At 59.1% G+C, this 24,385-nt stretch overlaps 1 protein-coding gene across 2 annotated transcripts in view; it reads right to left on the bottom strand.

The window, feature by feature from the left end:
• LOC140457139 (alpha-actinin-2) overlaps positions 1-24,385 on the bottom strand; it is a 127,128-nt gene that overhangs the window by 3,508 nt on the left and 99,235 nt on the right. For both annotated transcript variants that reach the window (XM_072551175.1, XM_072551176.1), the window contains 4 exons: positions 22,623-22,805; positions 8,717-8,851; positions 1,328-1,507; positions 624-770 (listed from right to left, as the gene is read on the bottom strand). In XM_072551175.1, the coding sequence (XP_072407276.1) occupies positions 624-770; positions 1,328-1,507; positions 8,717-8,851; positions 22,623-22,805 (645 nt within the window). The remainder of the gene's footprint in view (positions 1-623; positions 771-1,327; positions 1,508-8,716; positions 8,852-22,622; positions 22,806-24,385) is intronic.

Here is a 24,385-nt window from a genome sequence, read left to right as displayed (position 1 = left end):
TCCCCACAAGACCAACATGGCCATCAACCCACTCCCCACAAGACCAACATGGCCACCAACCCACTCCCCACAAGGCCAACATGGCCACCAACCCACTCCCCACAAGACCAACATGGCCACCAACCCATTCCCCACAAGGCCAACATGGCCATCAACCCACTCCCCACAAGGCCAACATGGCTACTCATTCCCAAGAGCAACATTGCTACCCATTTGCCCCAAAACTAACAAGGCCACCCACCCCCCTCCCCAATGCAACATGCCACCCACTTCCCCCAAGACGAACATATCTGCCCATTCCATCAAAGTCATGTCCAGGTTCGGAACCTTAGGAATGACAGGAGAGGCTTGGGAGGGATGCGATGGGGTTATCTGATCATGTCTGACGGAGAGAAGATGGTCCCCCTCCCCCCCACCCCCACCCCCATCCTCACGGTGCGGGGCATTGTTACCGGACAATCCTGGATGAATCCAAGGGGAACTTCAGAGGAAAGGCCCCTCTCTCCCCACCCCCTTCAGTCTCTCCCCTCCTGCCCCCCCCCTCCCCCTGACCCTGTCCCATCTTTCTCTCCCCATGCCCTGTCTCCCCCTCACGTGTTGCCCCAGGCCCTGTGCTGCCTCACCCTGTCGAAGTGGTTGAAGGAGGCGCGGAATTCGTTGAGTTGCTCCTGGCTGATGCCCTTGGCATCTCGGGTGAGGATCTGGTTCTCCACCTCATTGATGGTCCTGGCGATGGTGGTGAGCAGCTGCTCCCAGCCCACACGGATATGCTGTTGGGGGGGTGGGGGGGGGGAGAGGAACAAAGGTCAATGAGGGACACCTCACTTCACAGCAACACAATCACGGCCAAACAGATCCACCAGCAAACCCTCCCACGACAGGCACACAGGGGCTGAATGGCCTCCTGCTGTTCCTGTGGGACAGGCTGGGGGAGGGGGGGCTGAATGGCCTCCTGCTGTTCCTGTGGGACAGGCTGGAGGGAGAGGGGCTGAATGGCCTCCTGCTGTTCCTGTGAGACAGGCTGGAGGGATGGGGGCTGAATGGCCTCCTGCTGTTCCTGTGTGACAGGCTGGAGGGAGGGGGGGGCTGAATGGCCTCCTGCTGTTCCTGTGAGACAGGCTGGAGGAGGAGGGGGGGCTGAATGGCCTCCTGCTGTACCCTGTGTGACAGGCCGGAGGAGGGGGGGCTGAATGGCCTCCTGCTGTTCCTGTGTGACAGGCTGGAGGAGGGGGGAGGGCTGAATGGCCTCCTGCTGTTCCTGTGGGACAGGCTGGAGGAGGAGAGGGGCTGAATGCCTGGGGCCTGTTCCCTGTGTGGTCTCTCTTACCTCCATGGTATAGCTGGTGTGTTTGTTGTCAAAGATGAGAGCTTCTTGGATGAGCTGGTGATCTCCCTCCAGTTTGTCGATGTTGGATTTGTAATTAATGATGTTCTGCTCGTACTGTTTCAGGTGGTTCATCTGATCTTCCAGGGAGCCCCTGATATCCACCGAAATGTGGCCAATTTCCTTCAGGTAAACACACAGGAGATTACTCGACAACACAGTGTCTCCCTCCCCTCAACTCACAGTCTCCCATCCATATCCCCCCCCCCATCAAACACCCCCCAGGGACAGGGACAGCACGGGGTTAGATACAGAGTAAAGATCTCTCTACACTGTCCCCCATCAAACACTCCCCGGGACAGGGACAGCACGGGGTTAGATACAGAGTAAAGCTCCCTCTACACTGTCCCCCCATCAAACACTCCCCAGGACAGGGACAGCACGGGGTTAGATACAGAGTAAAGCCCCCTCTACACTGTCCCCCTATCAAACACTCCCCAGGACAGGGACAGCACAGGGTTAGATACAGAGTAAAGCTCCCTCTACACTGTCCCCCCATGAAACACTCCCAGGACAGGGACAGCACGGGGTTAGATACAGAGTAAAGGTCCCTCTACACTGTCCCCCTATCAAACACTCCCAGGACAGGGTCAGCACGGAGTTAGATACAGGGGAAAGCTCTCTCTACACTGTCCCCCCATGAAACACCCCCAGGGACAGGGACAGCACGGGGTTAGATACAGAGTAAAGCCCCCTCTACACTGTCCCCCCATGAAACACCCCCAGGGACAGGGACAGCACGGGGTTAGATACAGAGTAAAGCTCCCTCTACACTGTCCCCCTATCAAACACTCCCCAGGACAGGGACAGCACGGGGTTAGATACAGAGTAAAGCTCCCTCTACACTGTCCCCCCATCAAACACTCCCCAGGACAGGGACAGCACGGGGTTAGATACAGAGTAAAGCTCCCTCTACACTGTCCCCCCATCAAACACTCCCCAGGACAGGGACAGCACGGGGTTAGATACAGAGTAAAGCTCCCTCTACACTGTCCCCCCCATCAAACACTCCCCAGGACAGGGACAGCACGGGGTTAGATACAGAGTAAAGCTTCCTCTACACTGTCCCTCCCATCAAACACTCCCAGGACAGGGACAGCACGGGGTTAGATACAGAGTAAAACTCCCTCTACACTGTCCCCCATCAAACACTCCCCAGGACAGGGACAGCACGGGGTTAGATACAGAGTAAAGCTCCCTCTACACTGTCCCCCATCAAACACTCCCCAGGACAGGGACAGCACGGGGTTAGATACAGAGTAAAGCTCCCTCTACACTGTCCCCCCCATCAAACACTCCCCAGGGACAGGGACAGCACGGGGTTAGATACAGAGTAAAGCCCCCTCTACACTGTCCCCCCCATCAAACACTCCCCAGGGACAGGGACAGCACGGGGTTAGATACAGAGTAAAGCTCCCTCTACACTGTCCCCCCATCAAACACTCCCCGGGACAGGGACAGCACGGGGTTAGATACAGAGTGAAGCCCCCTCTACACTGTCCCTCCCATCAAACACTCCCAGGACAGGGACAGCACAGGGTTAGATACAGAGTAAAGCTCCCTCTACACTGTCCCCCCCATCAAACACTCCCCAGGACAGGGACAGCACGGGGTTAGATACAGAGTAAAGCTTCCTCTACACTGTCCCCCATCAAACACTCCCCAGGACAGGGACAGCACGGGGTTAGATACAGAGTAAAGCTTCCTCTACACTGTCCCTCCCATCAAACACTCCCAGGACAGGAACAGCACGGGGTTAGATACAGAGTAAAACTCCCTCTACACTGTCCCCCATCAAACACTCCCCAGGACAGGGACAGCACGGGGTTAGATACAGAGTAAAGCCCCCTCTACACTGTCCCCCCCATCAAACACTCCCCAGGACAGGGACAGCACGGGGTTAGATACAGAGTAAAGCTCACTCTACACTGTCCCCCATCAAACACTCCCCAGGACAGGGACAGCACGGGGTTAGATACAGAGTAAAGCTGCCTCTACACTGTCCTCCCATCAAACACTCCCAGGACAGGGACAGCACGGGGTTAGATACAGAGTAAAGCTCCCTCTACACTGTCCCCCCATCAAATACTCCCAGGACAGGGACAGCACGGGGTTAGATACAGAGTAAAGCTCCCTCTACACTGTCCCCCCCATCAAACACTCCCCAGGACAGGGACAGCACAGGGTTAGATACAGAGTAAAGCTCCCTCTACACTGTCCCCCCATCAAATACTCCCAGGACAGGGACAGCACGGGGTTAGATACAGAGTAAAGCTCCCTCTACACTGTCCCCCCCATCAAACACTCCCCAGGACAGGGACAGCACAGGGTTAGATACAGAGTAAAGCTCCCTCTACACTGTCCCCCATCAAACACTCCCCAGGACAGGGACAGCACGGGGTTAGATACAGAGTAAAGCTCCCTCTACACTGTCCCCCCCATCAAACACTCCCCAGGGACAGGGACAGCACGGGGTTAGATACAGAGTAAAGCCCCCTCTACACTGTCCCCCCCATCAAACACTCCCCAGGGACAGGGACAGCACGGGGTTAGATACAGAGTAAAGCTCCCTCTACACTGTCCCCCCATCAAACACTCCCCGGGACAGGGACAGCACGGGGTTAGATACAGAGTGAAGCCCCCTCTACACTGTCCCTCCCATCAAACACTCCCAGGACAGGGACAGCACAGGGTTAGATACAGAGTAAAGCTCCCTCTACACTGTCCCCCCCATCAAACACTCCCCAGGACAGGGACAGCACGGGGTTAGATACAGAGTAAAGCTTCCTCTACACTGTCCCCCATCAAACACTCCCCAGGACAGGGACAGCACGGGGTTAGATACAGAGTAAAGCTTCCTCTACACTGTCCCTCCCATCAAACACTCCCAGGACAGGAACAGCACGGGGTTAGATACAGAGTAAAACTCCCTCTACACTGTCCCCCATCAAACACTCCCCAGGACAGGGACAGCACGGGGTTAGATACAGAGTAAAGCCCCCTCTACACTGTCCCCCCCATCAAACACTCCCCAGGACAGGGACAGCACGGGGTTAGATACAGAGTAAAGCTCACTCTACACTGTCCCCCATCAAACACTCCCCAGGACAGGGACAGCACGGGGTTAGATACAGAGTAAAGCTGCCTCTACACTGTCCTCCCATCAAACACTCCCAGGACAGGGACAGCACGGGGTTAGATACAGAGTAAAGCTCCCTCTACACTGTCCCCCCATCAAATACTCCCAGGACAGGGACAGCACGGGGTTAGATACAGAGTAAAGCTCCCTCTACACTGTCCCCCCCATCAAACACTCCCCAGGACAGGGACAGCACAGGGTTAGATACAGAGTAAAGCTCCCTCTACACTGTCCCCCCCATCAAACACTCCCCAGGACAGGGACAGCACGGGGTTAGATACAGAGTAAAGCTTCCTCTACACTGTCCCCCATCAAACACTCCCCAGGACAGGGACAGCACGGGGTTAGATACAGAGTAAAGCTTCCTCTACACTGTCCCTCCCATCAAACACTCCCAGGACAGGGACAGCACGGGGTTAGATACAGAGTAAAACTCACTCTACACTGTCCCCCATCAAACACTCCCCAGGACAGGGACAGCACGGGGTTAGATACAGAGTAAAGCCCCCTCTACACTGTCCCCCCCATCAAACACTCCCCAGGACAGGGACAGCACGGGGTTAGATACAGAGTAAAGCTCACTCTACACTGTCCCCCATCAAACACTCCCCAGGACAGGGACAGCACGGGGTTAGATACAGAGTAAAGCTCCCTCTACACTGTCCTCCCATCAAACACTCCCAGGACAGGGACAGCACGGGGTTAGATACAGAGTAAAGCTCCCTCTACACTGTCCCCCCATCAAATACTCCCAGGACAGGGACAGCACGGGGTTAGATACAGAGTAAAGCTCCCTCTACACTGTCCCCCCCATCAAACACTCCCCAGGACAGGGACAGCACAGGGTTAGATACAGAGTAAAGCTCCCTCTACACTGTCCCCCCCATCAAACACTCCCCAGGACAGGGACAGCACGGGGTTAGATACAGAGTAAAGCTTCCTCTACACTGTCTCCCTAATCAAACACTCCCCAGGACAGGGACAGCACGGGGTTAGATACAGAGTAAAGCTTCTTCTACACTGTCCCTCCCATCAAACACTCCCAGGACAGGGACAACACGGGGTTAGATACAGAGTAAAGCTCCCTCTACACTGTCCCCCATCAAACACTCCCAGGGACAGGGACAGCACGGGGTTAGAGACAGAGTAAAGCTCCCTCTACACTGTCCCCCATCAAACACTCCCCAGGACAGGGACAGCACGGGGTTAGATACAGAGTAAAGCTCCCTCTACACTGTCCCCCCCATCAAACACTCCCCAGGACAGGGACAGCACGGGGTTAGATACAGAGTAAAGCTTTCTCTACACTGTCCTCCCCCCAGGGTAAGATTAGATTCTCTACAGTGTGGAAACAGGCCCTTTGGCCCAACAGGTCCACGCTGACCTTCTGAAGAGCAACCCACCCTTTCCCCTACATTTACCTCTTCACCTAACACTACAGGCTATTTCCCGTGGACAATCCACCCTAATGTGCACATCCCTGGGCACTATGGGACAATTTCCCACGACCAATCCACCCTAACCTGCACATCCCTGGACACTATGGGACAATTTCCCACGACCAATCCACCCTAACCTGCACATCCCTGGGCACTATGGGACAATTTCCCACGACCAATCCACCCTGACCTGTACATCCCTGGGCACTATGGGACAATTTCCCATGACCAATCCACCCTAACCTGTACATCCCTGGGCACTATGGGACAATTTCCCATGGCCAATCCACCCTAACCTGCACATCCCTGGACACTATGGGACAATTTCCCATGGCAAATCCACCCTAACCTGCACTTCCCTGGACACTATGGGACAATTTCCCATGGCCAATCCACCCTAGCCTACACATCACTGGACACTATGGGACAATTTCCCATGGCCAATCCACTCTAACCTGTACATCCCTGGACACTATGGGACAATTTCCCACGGCCAGTCCACCCTAACCTGCACATCCCTGGACACTATGGGACAATTTCCCATGGCCAATCCACCCTAGCCTACACATCACTGGACACTATGGGACAATTTCCCATGGCCAATCCACCCTAATGTGCACATCCCTGGGCACTATGGGACAATTTCCCACGGCCAGTCCACCCAAACCTGCACATCCCTGGACACTATGGGACAATTTCCCACGGCCAATCCACCCTAACCTGTACATCCCTGGACACTATGGGACAATTTCCCACGGCCAGTCCACCCTAACCTGCACATCCCTGGACACTATCGGACAATTTCCCATGGCCAATCCACCCTAACCTGCACATCCCTGGGCACTATGGGACAATTTCCCATGGCCAATCCACCCTAACCGGCACATCCCTGGGCACTATGGGACAATTTCCCATGGCCAACCCACCCTAACCTGCACATCCCTGGACACTATGGGACAATTTCCCACGGCCAATCCACCCTAACCTGCACATCCCTGGGCACTATGGGACAATTTTCCATGGCCAATCCACCCTAACCTGCACATCCCTGGGCACTATGGGATAATTTCCCATGACCAATCCACCCTAACCTGCACATCCCTGGGCACTATGGGACAATTTTCCATGGCCAATCCACCCTAACCTGCACATCCCTGGGCACTATGGGATAATTTCCCATGACCAATCCACCCTAACCTGCACATCCCTGGACACTATGGGACAATTTCCCATGGCCAATCCACCCTAACCTGCACATCCCTGGACACTATGGGACAATTTCCCATGGCCAACCCACCCTAACCTGCACATCCCTGGGCACTATGGGACAATTTCCCACGGCCAATCCACCCTAACCTGCACATCCCTGGACACTATGGGACAATTTCCCATGGCCAACCCACTCTAACCTGCACATCCCTGGGCACTATGGGACAATTTCCCACGGCCAATCCACCCTAACCTGCACATCCCTGGACACTATGGGACAATTTCCCATGGCCAACCCACCCTAACCTGCACATCCCTGGGCACTATGGGACAATTTCCCATGGCCAATCCACCCTAACCTGCACATCCCTGGGCACTATGGGACAATTTCCCACAGTCAATCCATCCTGACCTGTACATCACTGGGCACTATGGGACAATTTAGCACGGCCAATCCACCCTAACCTGCACATCCCTGGGTACTATGGGACAATTTCCCACAGTCAATCCATCCTGACCTGTACATCACTGGGCACTATGGGACAATTTAGCATGGCCAATCCACCCTAACCTGCACATCCCTGGACACTATGGGACAATTTCCCATGGCCAACCCACTCTAACCTGCACATCCCTGGGCACTATGGGACAATTTCCCATGGCCAATCCACCCTAACCTGCACATCCCTGGGCACTATGGGACAATTTCCCACAGTCAATCCATCCTGACCTGTACATCACTGGGCACTATGGGACAATTTAGCACGGCCAATCCACCCTAACCTGCACATCCCTGGGCACTATGGGACAATTTCCCATGGCCAATCCACCCTGACCTGCACATCCCTGGGCACTATGGGACAATTTCCCACAGTCAATCCATCCTGACCTGCACATCTTTGGACTGTGGGAGGAAACCCACGCAGACACGGGGGAGAATGTGTAAATTCCACACAGTCAGTCGCCTGAGGGTGGGATCGAACCCGAGTCCCTGGTGCTGGGAGGCAGCAGTGCTCACCACTGAGGTATTGTAGTGAAAGGCTTTCTCTACATGTGGTTCGATACAGTGTAAGGCTCTCTCTACACATGGTTTATATCAGTGTAAGGCTCTCTCCACACAGGTTTAGGTCGAGTGTAAGTCACTCCCTACACGGGGTTAGGTAGTGTGTAAGGGTCTCTTTACATGTGGTTAGAAACAGTGTAAGGCCCACTCTACACGGGGTTAGGTAGCGTGTAAGACTCTCCCTACATGGGGTTAGGTAGAGTATTAGGCTCTCTCTACATGTGGTTAGAAACAGTATAAGGCTCTCTACACGTGGTTTATAACAGTGTAAGGCTCTCTCCGCACCAGGTTAGGTAGAGTGTAAGGCTCACTCTGTACATGGTCAGGTAGAGTGTAAGGCGCTCACTACACAGGTTTAGGTACAGTGTAAGGCTCTCTCTTCGTGTGGTTAGTTACGGTGTAGGGCTCTCTCCACACGGGGTTAGTTAGAGCGTAAGGCTCTCTCTACACGGGGTTAGGTACAGTGTCAGGCTCTCTCCAACCTCCATCTTGGTCTGTATCCAAGGCCCAATGACGTTGGCCTGAGCTGCAAATTGTCGGCGAAGTCTCTCATTGGCCTGTTGACGGGCGAGTTCCTCTTGTAGGGTTTGGTCTCGATGAGGGACCAGGGTCTTCACCTGTTCATGGAGACATGGGAGAGTCAGATAGAGCACAGAGTGGTCATCTCACACACAGAATCAGCCCAGTCAGGACACACTGTCCCTCTGCACCCAGACCAGGGTCAATCCCCGAGCGACACCCACTGACCCTGCTCTCCCCCCAGCCCAGAGACAATCCCCACACTAATCCCACCACCCCCACACTCTCCCCCCAGCCCAGAGACAATCCCCACACTAATCCCACCACCCCAACACTCGCCCCCCAGCCCAGAGACCATCCCCACACTAATCCCACCGTCCCGCTCTCTCCCCCCAGCCCAGAGACAATCCCCACACTAATCCCACCACGGCACACTCTCCCCCAGCCCAGAGACAATCCCCGAGCTAATCCCACCACCCCCGCACTCTCCCCCCAGCCCAGAGACAATCCCCACACTAATCCCATCACCCCCACACTCTCTCCCCCAGCCCAGAGACAATCCCCACACTAATCCCACCACCCCCACACTCTCTCCCCCAGCCCAGAGACAATCCCCACACTAATCCCACCACCCCCGCACTCTCCCCCTAGCCCAGAGACAATCCCCACACTAATCCCACCACCCCCACACTCTCCCCCAGCCCAGAGACAATCCCCACACTAATCCCACCACCCCCGCACTCTCCCCCTAGCCCAGAGACAATCCCCACACTAATCCCACCACCCCCACACTCTCTCCCAGCCCAGAGACAATCCCCACACTAATCCCACCACCCCCACACTCTCCCCCAGCCCAGAGACAATCCCCACACTAATCCCACCACCCCCGCACTCTCCCCCCAGCCCAGAGACAATCCCCACACTAATCCCACCACCCCCACACTCTCCCCCAGCCCAGAGACAATCCCCACACTAATCCCACCACCCCCGCACTCTCCCCCCAGCCCAGAGACAATCCCCGAGCTAATCCCTTCACCCCCACACTCTCCCCCAGCCCAGAGACAATCCCCACACTAATCCCACCACCCCCACACTCTCCCCCTAGCCCTGAGACAATTCCCACACTAATCCCACCACCCCCGCACTCTCCCCCAGCCCAGAGACAATCCCCACACTAATCCCACCACCCCACACTCTCCCCCCAGCCCAGAGACAATCCCCACACTAATCCCACCACCCCACACTCTCCCCCCAGCCCAGAGACAATCCCCGAGCTAATCCCACCACCCCCACACTCTCCCCCCAGCCCAGAGACAATCCCCACACTAATCCCACCACCCCACACTCTCCCCCCAGCCCAGAGACAAACCCCACACTAATCCCACCACCCCACACTCTCCCCCAGCCCAGAGACAATCCCCACACTAATCCCACCACCCCACACTCTCCCCCAGCCCAGAGACAATCCCCACACTAATCCCACCACCCCCGCACTCTCCCCCAGCTGAGAGACAATCCCCACACTAATCCCACCACCCCCGCACTCTCCCCCAGCTGAGAGACAATCCCCACACTAATCCCACCACCCCCGCACTCTCCCCCTAGCTCAGAGACAATCCCCACACTAATCCCATCACCCCCCGCAGTCTCCCCCAGCCCAGAGACAATCCCCGAGCTAATCCCACCACCCCCGCACTCTCCCCCTAGCTCAGAGACAATCCCCGAGCTAATCCCACCACCCCCACACTCTACCCCCAGCCCAGAGACAATCCCCACACTAATCCCATCACCCCCGCACTCTCCCCCCAGCCCAGAGACAATCCCCACACTAATCCCACCACCCCCACACTCTCCCCCCAGCCCAGAGACAATCCCCACACTAATCCCACCACCCCCACACTCTCCCCCCAGCCCAGAGACAATCCCCACACTAATCCCACCACCCCCACACTCTCCCCCCAGCCCAGAGACAATCCCCACACTAATCCCACCACCCCCGCACTCTCCCCCAGCCCAGAGACAATCCCCACACTAATCCCATCACCCCCGCACTCTCCCCCTAGCTCAGAGACAATCCCCACACTAATCCCATCACCCCCCGCAGTCTCCCCCAGCCCAGAGACAATCCCCGAGCTAATCCCACCACCCCACACTCTCCCCCCAGCCCAGAGACAATCCCCACACTAATCCCACCACCCCACACTCTCCCCCCAGCCCAGAGACAATCCCCACACTAATCCCACCACCCCACACTCTCACCCCAGCCCAGAGACAATCCCCACACTAATCCCACCACCCCCACACTCTACCCCCAGCCCAGAGACAATCCCCACACTAATCCCACCACCCCCGCACTCTCCCCCTAGCCCAGAGACAATCCCCACACTAATCCCACCACCCCCACACTCTCCCCCAGCCCAGAGACAATCCCCGAGCTAATCCCACCACCCGCGCAGTCTCCCCCTAGCCCAGAGACAATCCCCACACTAATCCCACCACCCCCGCACTCTCCCCTAGCCCAGAGACAATCCCCACACTAATCCCACCACCCCCGCACTCTCCCCCTAGCCCAGAGACAATCCCCACACTAATCCCACCACCCGCGCAGTCTCCCCCTAGCCCAGAGACAATCCCCACACTGATCCCACCACCCCCGCACTCTCCCCCCAGCCCAGAGACAATCCCCACACTAATCCCACCACCCCCACACTCTCCCCCTAGCCCAGAGACAATCCCCGAGCTAATCCCACCACCCCCGCACTCTCCCCCAGCTGAGAGACAATCCCCACACTAATCCCATCACCCCCACACTCTCTCCCAGCCCAGAGACAATCCCCACACAAATCCCACCACCCCCACACTCTCCCCCTAGCCCAGAGACAATCCCCACACAAATCCCACCACCCCCTGTACTCTCCCCCAGCCCAGAGACAATCCCCACACTAATCCCATCACCCCCCGCACTCTCCCCCTAGCTCAGAGACAATCCCCACACTAGTCCCACCACCCCCGCACTCTCCCCCCAGCCCAGAGACAATCCCCACACTAATCCCACCACCCCCGCACTCTCCCCCCAGCCCAGAGACAATCCCCACACTAATCCCATCACCCCCGCACTCCCCCCCTAGCTCAGAGACAATCCCCACACTAATCCCACCACCCCCACACTCTCCCCCAGCCCAGAGACAATCCCCACACTAATCCCACCACCCCCACACTCTCCCCCTCGCTCAGAGACAATCCCCACACTAATCCCACCACCCCACACTCTCCCCCCAGCCCAGAGACAATCCCCGAGCTAATCCCACCACCCCCACACTCTCCCCCAGCCCAGAGACAATCCCCACACTAATCCCACCACCCCCACACTCTCCCCCCAGCCCAGAGACCATCCCCACACTAATCCCACCACCCCCACACTCTCCCCCCCAGCCCAGAGACAATCCCCACACTAATCCCATCACCCCCCGCACTCTCCCCCCCAGCCCAGAGACAATCCCCACACTAATCCCATCACCCCCACACTCTCCCCCAGCCCAGAGACAATCCCCACACTAATCCCACCACCCCCGCAGTCTCCCCCAGCCCAGAGACAATCCCCGAGCTAATCCCACCACCCCCGCACTCTCCCCTAGCCCAGAGACAATCCCCACACTAATCCCACCACCCCCGCACTCTCCCCCCAGCCCAGAGACAATCCCCACACTAATCCCATCACCCCCGCACTCTCCCCCCAGCCCAGAGACAATCCCCACACTAATCCCACCACCCCCGCACTCTCCCCCAGCCCAGAGACAATCCCCACACTAATCCCACCACCCCCACACTCTCCCCCAGCCCAGAGACAATCCCCACACTAATCCCACCACCCCCGCACTCTCCCCCCAGCCCAGAGACAATCCCCACACTAATCCCACCACCCCCGCACTCTCCCCCCAGCCCAGAGACAATCCCCACACTAATCCCATCACCCCCGCACTCTCCCCCCAGCCCAGAGACAATCCCCACACTAATCCCACCACCCCCGCACTCTCCCCCAGCCCAGAGACAATCCCCACACTAATCCCACCACCCCCACACTCTCCCCCAGCCCAGAGACAATCCCCACACTAATCCCACCACCCCCGCACTCTCCCCCCAGCCCAGAGACAATCCCCACACTAATCCCACCACCCCCGCACTCTCCCCCCAGCCCAGAGACAATCCCCACACTAATCCCACCACCCCCGCACTCTCCCCCCAGCCCAGAGACAATCCCCACACTAATCCCACCACCCCCGCACTCTCCCCCCAGCCCAGAGACAATCCCCACACTAATCCCACCACCCCCGCACTCTCCCCCAGCTCAGAGACAATCCCCACACTAATCCCACCACCCCGCACTCTCCCCCTAGCCCAGAGACAATCCCCACACTAATCCCACCACCCCCGCACTCTCCCCCCAGCCCAGAGACAATCCCCACACTAATCCCATCACCCCCGCACTCTCCCCCCAGCCCAGAGACAATCCCCACACTAATCCCATCACCCCACACTCTCCCCCTAGCCCAGAGACAATCCCCACACTAATCCCACCACCCCCACACTCTCCCCCTAGCCCAGAGACAATCCCCACACTAATCCCATCACCCCCGCACTCTCCCCCAGCCCAGAGACAATCCCCACACTAATCCCATCACCCCCGCACTCTCCCCCTAGCTCAGAGACAATCCCCACACTAATCCCATCACCCCCCGCAGTCTCCCCCAGCCCAGAGACAATCCCCGAGCTAATCCCACCACCCCACACTCTCCCCCCAGCCCAGAGACAATCCCCACACTAATCCCACCACCCCACACTCTCCCCCCAGCCCAGAGACAATCCCCACACTAATCCCACCACCCCACACTCTCACCCCAGCCCAGAGACAATCCCCACACTAATCCCACCACCCCCACACTCTACCCCCAGCCCAGAGACAATCCCCACACTAATCCCACCACCCCCGCACTCTCCCCCTAGCCCAGAGACAATCCCCACACTAATCCCACCACCCCCACACTCTCCCCCAGCCCAGAGACAATCCCCGAGCTAATCCCACCACCCGCGCAGTCTCCCCCTAGCCCAGAGACAATCCCCACACTAATCCCACCACCCCCGCACTCTCCCCTAGCCCAGAGACAATCCCCACACTAATCCCACCACCCCCGCACTCTCCCCCTAGCCCAGAGACAATCCCCACACTAATCCCACCACCCGCGCAGTCTCCCCCTAGCCCAGAGACAATCCCCACACTGATCCCACCACCCCCGCACTCTCCCCCCAGCCCAGAGACAATCCCCACACTAATCCCACCACCCCCACACTCTCCCCCTAGCCCAGAGACAATCCCCGAGCTAATCCCACCACCCCCGCACTCTCCCCCAGCTGAGAGACAATCCCCACACTAATCCCATCACCCCCACACTCTCTCCCAGCCCAGAGACAATCCCCACACAAATCCCACCACCCCCACACTCTCCCCCTAGCCCAGAGACAATCCCCACACAAATCCCACCACCCCCTGTACTCTCCCCCAGCCCAGAGACAATCCCCACACTAATCCCATCACCCCCCGCACTCTCCCCCTAGCTCAGAGACAATCCCCACACTAGTCCCACCACCCCCGCACTCTCCCCCCAGCCCAGAGACAATCCCCACACTAATCCCACCACCCCCGCACTCTCCCCCCAGCCCAGAGACAATCCCCACACTAATCCCATCACCCCCCGCACTCCCCCCCTAGCTCAGAGACAATCCCCACACTAATCCCACCACCCCCACACTCTCCCCCAGCCCAGAGACAATCCCCACACTAATCCCACCACCCCCACACTCTCCCCCTCGCTCAGAGACAATCCCCACACTAATCCCACCACCCCACACTCTCCCCCCAGCCCAGAGACAATCCCCGAGCTAATCCCACCACCCCCACACTCTCCCCCAGCCCAGAGACAATCCCCACACTAATCCCACCACCCCCACACTCTCCCCCCAGCCCAGAGACCATCCCCACACTAATCCCACCACCCCCACACTCTCCCCCCCAGCCCAGAGACAATCCCCACACTAATCCCATCACCCCCCGCACTCTCCCCCCCAGCCCAGAGACAATCCCCACACTAATCCCATCACCCCCACACTCTCCCCCAGCCCAGAGACAATCCCCACACTAATCCCACCACCCCCGCAGTCTCCCCCAGCCCAGAGACAATCCCCGAGCTAATCCCACCACCCCCGCACTCTCCCCTAGCCCAGAGACAATCCCCACACTAATCCCACCACCCCCGCACTCTCCCCCCAGCCCAGAGACAATCCCCACACTAATCCCATCACCCCCGCACTCTCCCCCCAGCCCAGAGACAATCCCCACACTAATCCCACCACCCCCGCACTCTCCCCCCAGCTGAGAGACAATCCCCACACTAATCCCACCACCCCCGCACTCTCCCCCCAGCTGAGAGACAATCCCCACACTAATCCCACCACCCCCTGCACTCTCCCCCAGCCCAGAGACAATCCCCACACTAATCCCACCACCCCCACACTCTCCCCCAGCCCAGAGACAATCCCCACACTAATCCCACCACCCCCACACTCTCCCCCAGCCCAGAGACAATCCCCACACTAATCCCACCACCCCCGCACTCTCCCCCCAGCCCAGAGACAATCCCCACACTAATCCCACCACCCCCGCACTCTCCCCCCAGCCCAGAGACAATCCCCACACTAATCCCACCACCCCCGCACTCTCCCCCCAGCCCAGAGACAATCCCCACACTAATCCCACCACCCCCGCACTCTCCCCCCAGCCCAGAGACAATCCCCACACTAATCCCACCACCCCCGCACTCTCCCCCAGCTCAGAGACAATCCCCACACTAATCCCACCACCCCGCACTCTCCCCCTAGCCCAGAGACAATCCCCACACTAATCCCACCACCCCCGCACTCTCCCCCCAGCCCAGAGACAATCCCCACACTAATCCCATCACCCCCGCACTCTCCCCCCAGCCCAGAGACAATCCCCACACTAATCCCATCACCCCACACTCTCCCCCTAGCCCAGAGACAATCCCCACACTAATCCCACCACCCCCACACTCTCCCCCTAGCCCAGAGACAATCCCCACACTAATCCCATCACCCCCGCACTCTCCCCCCAGCCCAGAGACAATCCCCACACTAATCCCATCACCCCCGCACTCTCCCCCAGCCCAGAGACAATCCCCGAGCTAATCCCACCACCCCCGCACTCTCCCCCCAGCCCAGAGACAATCCCCACACTAATCCCATCACCCCCGCACTCTCCCCCCAGCCCAGAGACAATCCCCACACTAATCCCATCACCCCCGCACTCTCCCCCCAGCCCAGAGACAATCCCCACACTAATCCCATCACCCCACACTCTCCCCCTAGCCCAGAGACAATCCCCACACTAATCCCACCACCCCCACACTCTCCCCCAGCCCAGAGACAATCCCCACACTAATCCCATCACCCCACACTCTCCCCCTAGCCCAGAGACAATCCCCACACTAATCCCATCACCCCCGCACTCTCCCCCTCGCTCAGAGACAATCCCCACACTAATCCCACCACCCCCACACTCTCCCCCCAGCCCAGAGACAATCCCCACACTAATCCCACCACCCCCACACTCTCCCCCTAGCTCAGAGACAATCCCCACACTAATCCCACCACCCCCACACTCTCCCCCCAGCCCAGAGACAATCCCCACACTAATCCCACCACCCCACACTCTCCCCCAGCCCAGAGACAATCCCCACACTAATCCCATCACCCCCGCACTCTCCCCCCAGCCCAGAGACAATCCCCACACTAATCCCATCACCCCACACTCTCCCCCTAGCCCAGAGACAATCCCCACACTAATCCCACCACCCCCACACTCTCCCCCTCGCTCAGAGACAATCCCCACACTAATCCCATCACCCCACACTCTCCCCCTCGCTCAGAGACAATCCCCACACTAATCCCACCACCCCCACACTCTCCCCCCAGCCCAGAGACAATCCCCACACTAATCCCATCACCCCACACTCTCCCCCCAGCCCAGAGACAATCCCCACACTAATCCCACCACCCCCGCACTCTCCCCCGAGCCCAGAGACAATCCCCACACTAATCCCACCACCCCCACACTCTCCCCCGAGCCCAGAGACAATCCCCACACTAATCCCACCACCCCCGCACTCTCCCCCCAGCCCAGAGACAATCCCCGAGCTAATCCCACCACCCCCACACTCTCCCCCCAGCCCAGAGACAATCCCCGAGCTAATCCCACCACCCCCACACTCTCCCCCTAGCCCAGAGACAATCCCCGAGCTAATCCCACCACCCCCGCACTCTCCCCCCAGCCCAGAGACAATCCCCACACTAATCCCACCACCCCCACACTCTCCCCCCAGCCCAGAGACAATCCCCACACTAATCCCATCACCCCCGCACTCTCCCCCCAGCCCAGAGACAATCCCCACACTAATCCCACCACCCCCACACTCTCCCCCCAGCCCAGAGACAATCCCCACACTAATCCCACCACCCCCACACTCTCCCCCCAGCCCAGAGACAATCCCCACACTAATCCCACCACCCCCGCACTCTCCCCCCAGCCCAGAGACAATCCCCACACTAATCCCACCACCCCCGCACTCTCCCCCCAGCCCAGAGACAATCCCCACACTAATCCCACTACCCCCGCACTCTCCCCCCAGCCCAGAGACAATCCCCACACTAATCCCACCACCCCCACACTCTCCCCCCAGCCCAGAGACAATCCCCACACTAATCCCACCACCCCCGCACTCTCCCCCCAGCCCAGAGACAATCCCCACACTAATCCCACCACCCCCACACTCTCCCCCCAGCCCAGAGACAATCCCCACACTAATCCCACCACCCCCACACTCTACCCCCAGCCCAGTGACAATCCCCACACTAATCCCACCACCCCCACACTCTCCCTCTAGCCCAGAGACCATCCCCACACTAATCCCACCACCCCCACACTCTCCCTCTAGCTCAGAGACAATCCCCACACTAATCCCACCACCCCCACACTCTCCCTCTAGCTCAGAGACAATCCCCACACTAATCCCACCACCCCCTGCACTCTCCCCCTAGCCCAGAGACAATCCCCACACTAATCCCACCACCCCCACACTCTCCCTCTAGCTCAGAGACAATCCCCACACTAATCCCATCACCCCCACGCTCTCCCCCAGCCCAGAGACAATCCCCACACTAATCCCACCACCCCCACACTCTCCCCCAGCCCAGAGACAATCCCCGAGCTAATCCCACCACCCCACACTCTCCCCCCAGCCCAGAGACAATCCCCGAGCTAATCCCACCACCCCCGCACTCTCCCCCAGCCCAGAGACAATCCCCACACTAATCCCATCACCCCCACACTCTCCCCCAGCCCAGAGACAATCCCCACACTAATCCCATCACCCCACACTCTCCCCCCAGCCCAGAGACAATCCCCACACTAATCCCACCACCCCACACTCTCCCCCCAGCCCAGAGACAATCCCCACACTAATCCCACCACCCCCACACTCTCCCCCAGCCCAGAGACAATCCCCACACTAATCCCACCACCCCACACTCTCCCCCCAGCCCAGAGACAATCCCCACACTAATCCCACCACCCCCGCACTCTCCCCCCAGCCCAGAGACAATCCCCGAGCTAATCCCACCACCCCGCACTCTCACCCCAGCTGAGAGACAATCCCCGAGCTAATCCCACCACCCCCGCACTCTCCCCCAGCTGAGAGACAATCCCCGAGCTAATCCCACCACCCCCGCACTCTCCCCCCAGCCCAGAGACAATCCCCACACTAATCCCATCACCCCCGCACTCTCCCCCCAGCCCAGAGACAATCCCCACACTAATCCCACCACCCCCACACTCTCCCCCCAGCCCAGAGACAATCCCCACACTAATCCCACCACCCCCACACTCTCCCCCCAGCCCAGAGACAATCCCCACACTAATCCCATCACCCCCGCACTCTCCCCCCAGCCCAGAGACAATCCCCACACTAATCCCACCACCCCCGCACTCTCCCCCCAGCCCAGAGACAATCCCCACACTAATCCCACCACCCCCACACTCTCCCCCCAGCCCAGAGACAATCCCCACACTAATCCCACCACCCCCACACTCTACCCCCAGCCCAGTGACAATCCCCACACTAATCCCACCACCCCCACACTCTCCCTCTAGCCCAGAGACCATCCCCACACTAATCCCACCACCCCCACACTCTCCCCCTAGCCCAGAGACAATCCCCACACTAATCCCACCACCCCCACACTCTCCCCCCAGCCCAGAGACAATCCCCACACTAATCCCACCACCCCCACACTCTCCCCCCAGCCCAGAGACAATCCCCACACTAATCCCACCACCCCCGCACTCTCCCCCCAGCCCAGAGACAATCCCCACACTAATCCCACCACCCCCACACTCTCCCCCAGCCCAGAGACAATCCCCACACTAATCCCACCACCCCACACTCTCCCCCCAGCCCAGAGACAATCCCCACACTAATCCCACCACCCCCGCACTCTCCCCCTAGCCCAGAGACAATCCCCACACTAATCCCATCACCCCCACGCTCTCCCCCAGCCCAGAGACAATCCCCACACTAATCCCACCACCCCCACACTCTCCCCCCAGCCCAGAGACCATCCCCACACTAATCCCACCACCCCCACACTCTCCCCCGAGCCCAGAGACAATCCCCACACTAATCCCACCACCCCACACTCTCCCCCAGCCCAGAGACAATCCCCGAGCTAATCCCACCACCCCGCACTCTCACCCCAGCTGAGAGACAATCCCCGAGCTAATCCCAGCACCCCCGCACTCTCCCCCAGCTGAGAGACAATCCCCGAGCTAATCCCACCACCCCCGCACTCTCCCCCCAGCCCAGAGACAATCCCCACACTAATCCCACCACCCCCTGCACTCTCCCCCTAGCCCAGAGACAATCCCCACACTAATCCCACCACCCCCGCACTCTCCCCCTAGCCCAGAGACAATCCCCACACTAATCCCACCACCCCCACACTCTCCCCCCAGCCCAGAGACAATCCCCACACTAATCCCACCACCCCCACACTCTCCCCCCAGCCCAGAGACAATCCCCACACTAATCCCACCACCCCCACACTCTCCCCCCAGCCCAGAGACAATCCCCACACTAATCCCACCACCCCCACACTCTCCCCCCAGCCCAGAGACAATCCCCGAGCTAATCCCACCACCCCCGCGCTCTCCCCCAGCCCAGAGACAATCCCCACACTAATCCCACCACCCCCGCACTCTCCCCCCAGCCCAGAGACAATCCCCACACTAATCCCATCACCCCCGCACTCTCCCCCTAGCCCAGAGACAATCCCCACACTAATCCCACCACCCCCGCACTCTCCCCTAGCCCAGAGGCAATCCCCACACAAATCCCACCACCCCCGCACTCTCCCCTAGCCCAGAGACAATCCCCACACTAATCCCATCACCACCACGCTCTCCCCCCAGCCCAGTGACAATCCCCACACTAATCCCATCACCCCCCGCACTCTCCCCCCAGCCCAGTGACAATCCCCACACTAATCCCATCGCCCCGCACTCTCCTCTAGCCCAGAGACAATCCCCACACTAATCCCACCACCCCCGCACTCTCCCCCCAGCCCAGTGACAATCCCCACACTAATCCCATCGCCCCGCACTCTCCTCTAGCCCAGAGACAATCCCCACACTAATCCCACCACCCCCGCACTCTCCCCTAGCCCAGAGACAATTCCCACACTAATCCCATCACCCCCACGCTCTCCCCCAGCCCAGAGACAATCCCCACACTAATCCCACCACCCCACACTCTCCCCCTCGCTCAGAGACAATCCCCGAGCTAATCCCACCACCCCCACACTCTCCCCCAGCCCAGAGACAATCCCCACACTAATCCCACCACCCCCACACTCTCCCCCAGCCCAGAGACAATCCCCACACTAATCCCACCACCCCCACACTCTCCCCCAGCCCAGAGACAATCCCCACACTAATCCCACCACCCCCACACTCTCCCCCCAGCCCAGAGACAATCCCCACACTAATCCCACCACCCCCGCACTCTCCCCCCAGCCCAGAGACAATCCCCACACTAATCCCATCACCCCCGCACTCTCCCCCCAGCCCAGAGACAATCCCCACACTAATCCCACCACCCCCGCACTCTCCCCCTAGCTCAGAGACAATCCCCACACTAATCCCATCACCCCCACGCTCTCCCCCAGCCCAGAGACAATCCCCACACTAATCCCACCACCCCCGCACTCTCCCCTAGCCCAGAGACAATCCCCGAGCTAATCCCACCACCCCCGCACTCTCCCCCCAGCCCAGAGACAATCCCCACACTAATCCCACCACCCCCGCACTCTCCCCTAGCCCAGAGACAATCCCCACACTAATCCCATCGCCCCGCACTCTCCTCTAGCCCAGAGACAATCCCCACACTAATCCCATCACCCCCACGCTCTCCCCCAGCCCAGAGACAATCCCCACACTAATCCCACCACCCCCGCGCTCTCCCCCAGCCCAGAGACAATCCCCGAGCTAATCCCACCACCCCCGCACTCTCCCCCTAGCTCAGAGACAATCCCCACACTAATCCCACCACACCCGCACTCTCCCCCTAGCTCAGAGACAATCCCCACACTAATCCCACCACCCCCGCACTCTCCCCCTAGCTCAGAGACAATCCCCACACTAATCCCACCACCCCACACTCTCTCCCCCAGCCCAGAGACAATCCCCACACTAATCCCACCACCCCCACACTCTCCCCCTCGCTCAGAGACAATCCCCACACTAATCCCACCACCCCCGCACTCTCCCCCTAGCCCAGAGACAATCCCCGAGCTAATCCCACCACCCCCACACTCTCCCCCTAGCTCAGAGACAATCCCCGAGCTAATCCCACCACCCCCGCACTCTCCCCCAGCCCAGAGACAATCCCCACACTAATCCCACCACCCCCGCACTCTCCCCCCAGCCCAGAGACAATCCCCACACTAATCCCACCACCCCGCACTCTCACCCCAGCTGAGAGACAATCCCCACACTAATCCCACCACCCCCGCACTCTCCCCTAGCCCAGAGACAATCCCCACACTAATCCCACCACCCCCGCACTCTCCCCCCAGCCCAGAGACAATCCCCACACTAATCCCACCACCCCGCACTCTCACCCCAGCTGAGAGACAATCCCCACACTAATCCCACCACCCCGCACTCTCACCCCAGCTGAGAGACAATCCCCACACTAATCCCACCACCCCCACACTCTCCCCCAGCCCAGAGACAATCCCCACACTAATCCCACCACCCCCACACTCTCCCCCCAGCCCAGAGACAATCCCCACACTAATCCCACCACCCCCGCACTCTCCCCCAGCCCAGAGACAATCCCCACACTAATCCCACCACCCCCGCACTCTCCCCCCAGCCCAGAGACAATCCCCACACTAATCCCACCACCCCGCACTCTCACCCCAGCTGAGAGACAATCCCCACACTAATCCCACCACCCCGCACTCTCACCCCAGCTGAGAGACAATCCCCACACTAATCCCACCACCCCGCACTCTCCCCCCAGCCCAGAGACAATCCCCACACTAATCCCACCACCCCCACACTCTCCCCCAGCCCAGAGACAATCCCCACACTAATCCCACCGTCCCGCTCTCTCTCTCCCCATTGCCCTGTATCGATCCCCAAAGTGATCCCAGTCTCCCCCACCCCGTGCACCCTCTTACCTTGTCCCACTTGCCGGCTATTTCCGGGGCAGAGAGGTTGGTGTACGGGTTGATTCCCGACAGTTTGATTCCGTAGGTCTGTGCGATTTTGGTGATTTCGTTCTGAATCCCGAGGATAGCCATCCGTTCCTTGTCTGCCTCTGGGAGTGTAGCCTTGAATTGTTCATGGGCTGTTATCAGACTCTGCAGGGGAGAGAGAGAGAGGGGGGGAGACTGTCAGAGAGCTCCGCGACCACTCTGGCCAGCCGCCCTGTACTAGCCCCTTCCTGCCCAGCCTTCAGCACTTACTGTCCATCTCTGTGTAACCCCCCCCCCAGTCAGCTTGTACCTCACTGCCTTCTGTTACGATCTGATCCTGCCACTGGACAGTACCTGCCCTACAACCCCAAGTGTGCTACAAATCCCACTGCCAGCCGATTTGAGGTTGATGCTGCTGCCCGTGTATTTTGGTGGAGGGGGTGTATTGGCCTACATCTCTCTCCCTCTCTCTCACACACGGCCCCATCAACCTCCAGTTCTGGGAGGTGTAGCACAACGCCCGGCCCCTGGAGGATTGAAATGATAGGGAAGATCAGTAAATCCTTCCCTCCCCCCACCCCACCCCCCCCCTCCCCCCACCCCACCCCGCCCCGGGCTCTGGGCTCCTTCCCCAATGCCCTCCCAGTCCGAGTTGAAAGGCCAGCCAGTTTCCCAGCCGGTATAAATTGTCGCGCCCTTCGAGAATCTGGCGTTCTTGCATGGGGTCCTGATGAGGGTGAGGGAGGAGGCAGGATGGGGAAACCACACAATGGTGTTTCGGTGTGGCTATCGAACCCCGGCCGCAGGGAGTAACCAAGTCACACGTGGGGAGAGGGCAGAGGGGAGTTTTACCGGGTGGGAGGTCAGTCTCGTGACTGGCTTGGGAACTGCCAGTGCTGGGGTGGAGACTGTATCCGGGCAGAATAACATCACTCCTGACCAGACATCGGGGAGATTATTCTCATCAATTAAGATAGAGTAAACCAACAGGCTACCCTTAGGGAAGGGGGGAACAGGAAGGAAGGGGGGGGGGGTGGGCACAGGGGGGAAGGGGGTGACGGGGGGGGGGGTGGGGGACAGGAGGGGAGGGGGGAGAGGATGCCTCCGCCTCTGGGAGAATAGAAAACGCTGGCTCTCAGTTTAAACATCAGAGAGGGTCAAGGGTGAACCCTAACTCCGTACCCTGACCCCAAATCTCACCCGGACCCCAAATCTCACCCTGATCTCAAATCTCACCCTGACCCCAAATCTCACCCTGATCTCAAATCTCACCCTGACCCCAAATCTCACCCCGACCCCAAATCACACCTTGATCCCAAATCTCACCCTGATCCCAAATCACACCCTGACCCCAAATCACACCCTGATCCCAAATCGCACCTTAATCCCAAATCACATCCTGACCCCAAATCTCACCCTGATCCCAAATCACACCCTGATCCCAAATCACACCTTAATCCCAAATCACATCCTGACCCCAAATCTCACCCTGAACCCAAATGTCACTCTGACCCCAAATCACATCCTGACCCCAAATCACATCCTGACCCCAAATCTCACCCTGACCCCAAATCTCACCCTGACCCCAAATCTCACCCTGATCCCAAATCACACCTTGATCCCAAATCACATCCTGACCCCAAATCTCACCCTGACCCCAAATCTCACCCTGATCCCAAATCACACCTTGATCCCAAATCACATCCTGACCCCAAATCTCACCCTGACCCCAAATCACACCCTGA

The sequence above is a fragment of the Chiloscyllium punctatum genome, chromosome 31 (assembly GCF_047496795.1).
Source record: "Chiloscyllium punctatum isolate Juve2018m chromosome 31, sChiPun1.3, whole genome shotgun sequence".
NCBI lineage: Eukaryota > Metazoa > Chordata > Chondrichthyes > Orectolobiformes > Hemiscylliidae > Chiloscyllium > Chiloscyllium punctatum.
This window is presented reverse-complemented; position numbering and strand designations above follow the sequence as displayed.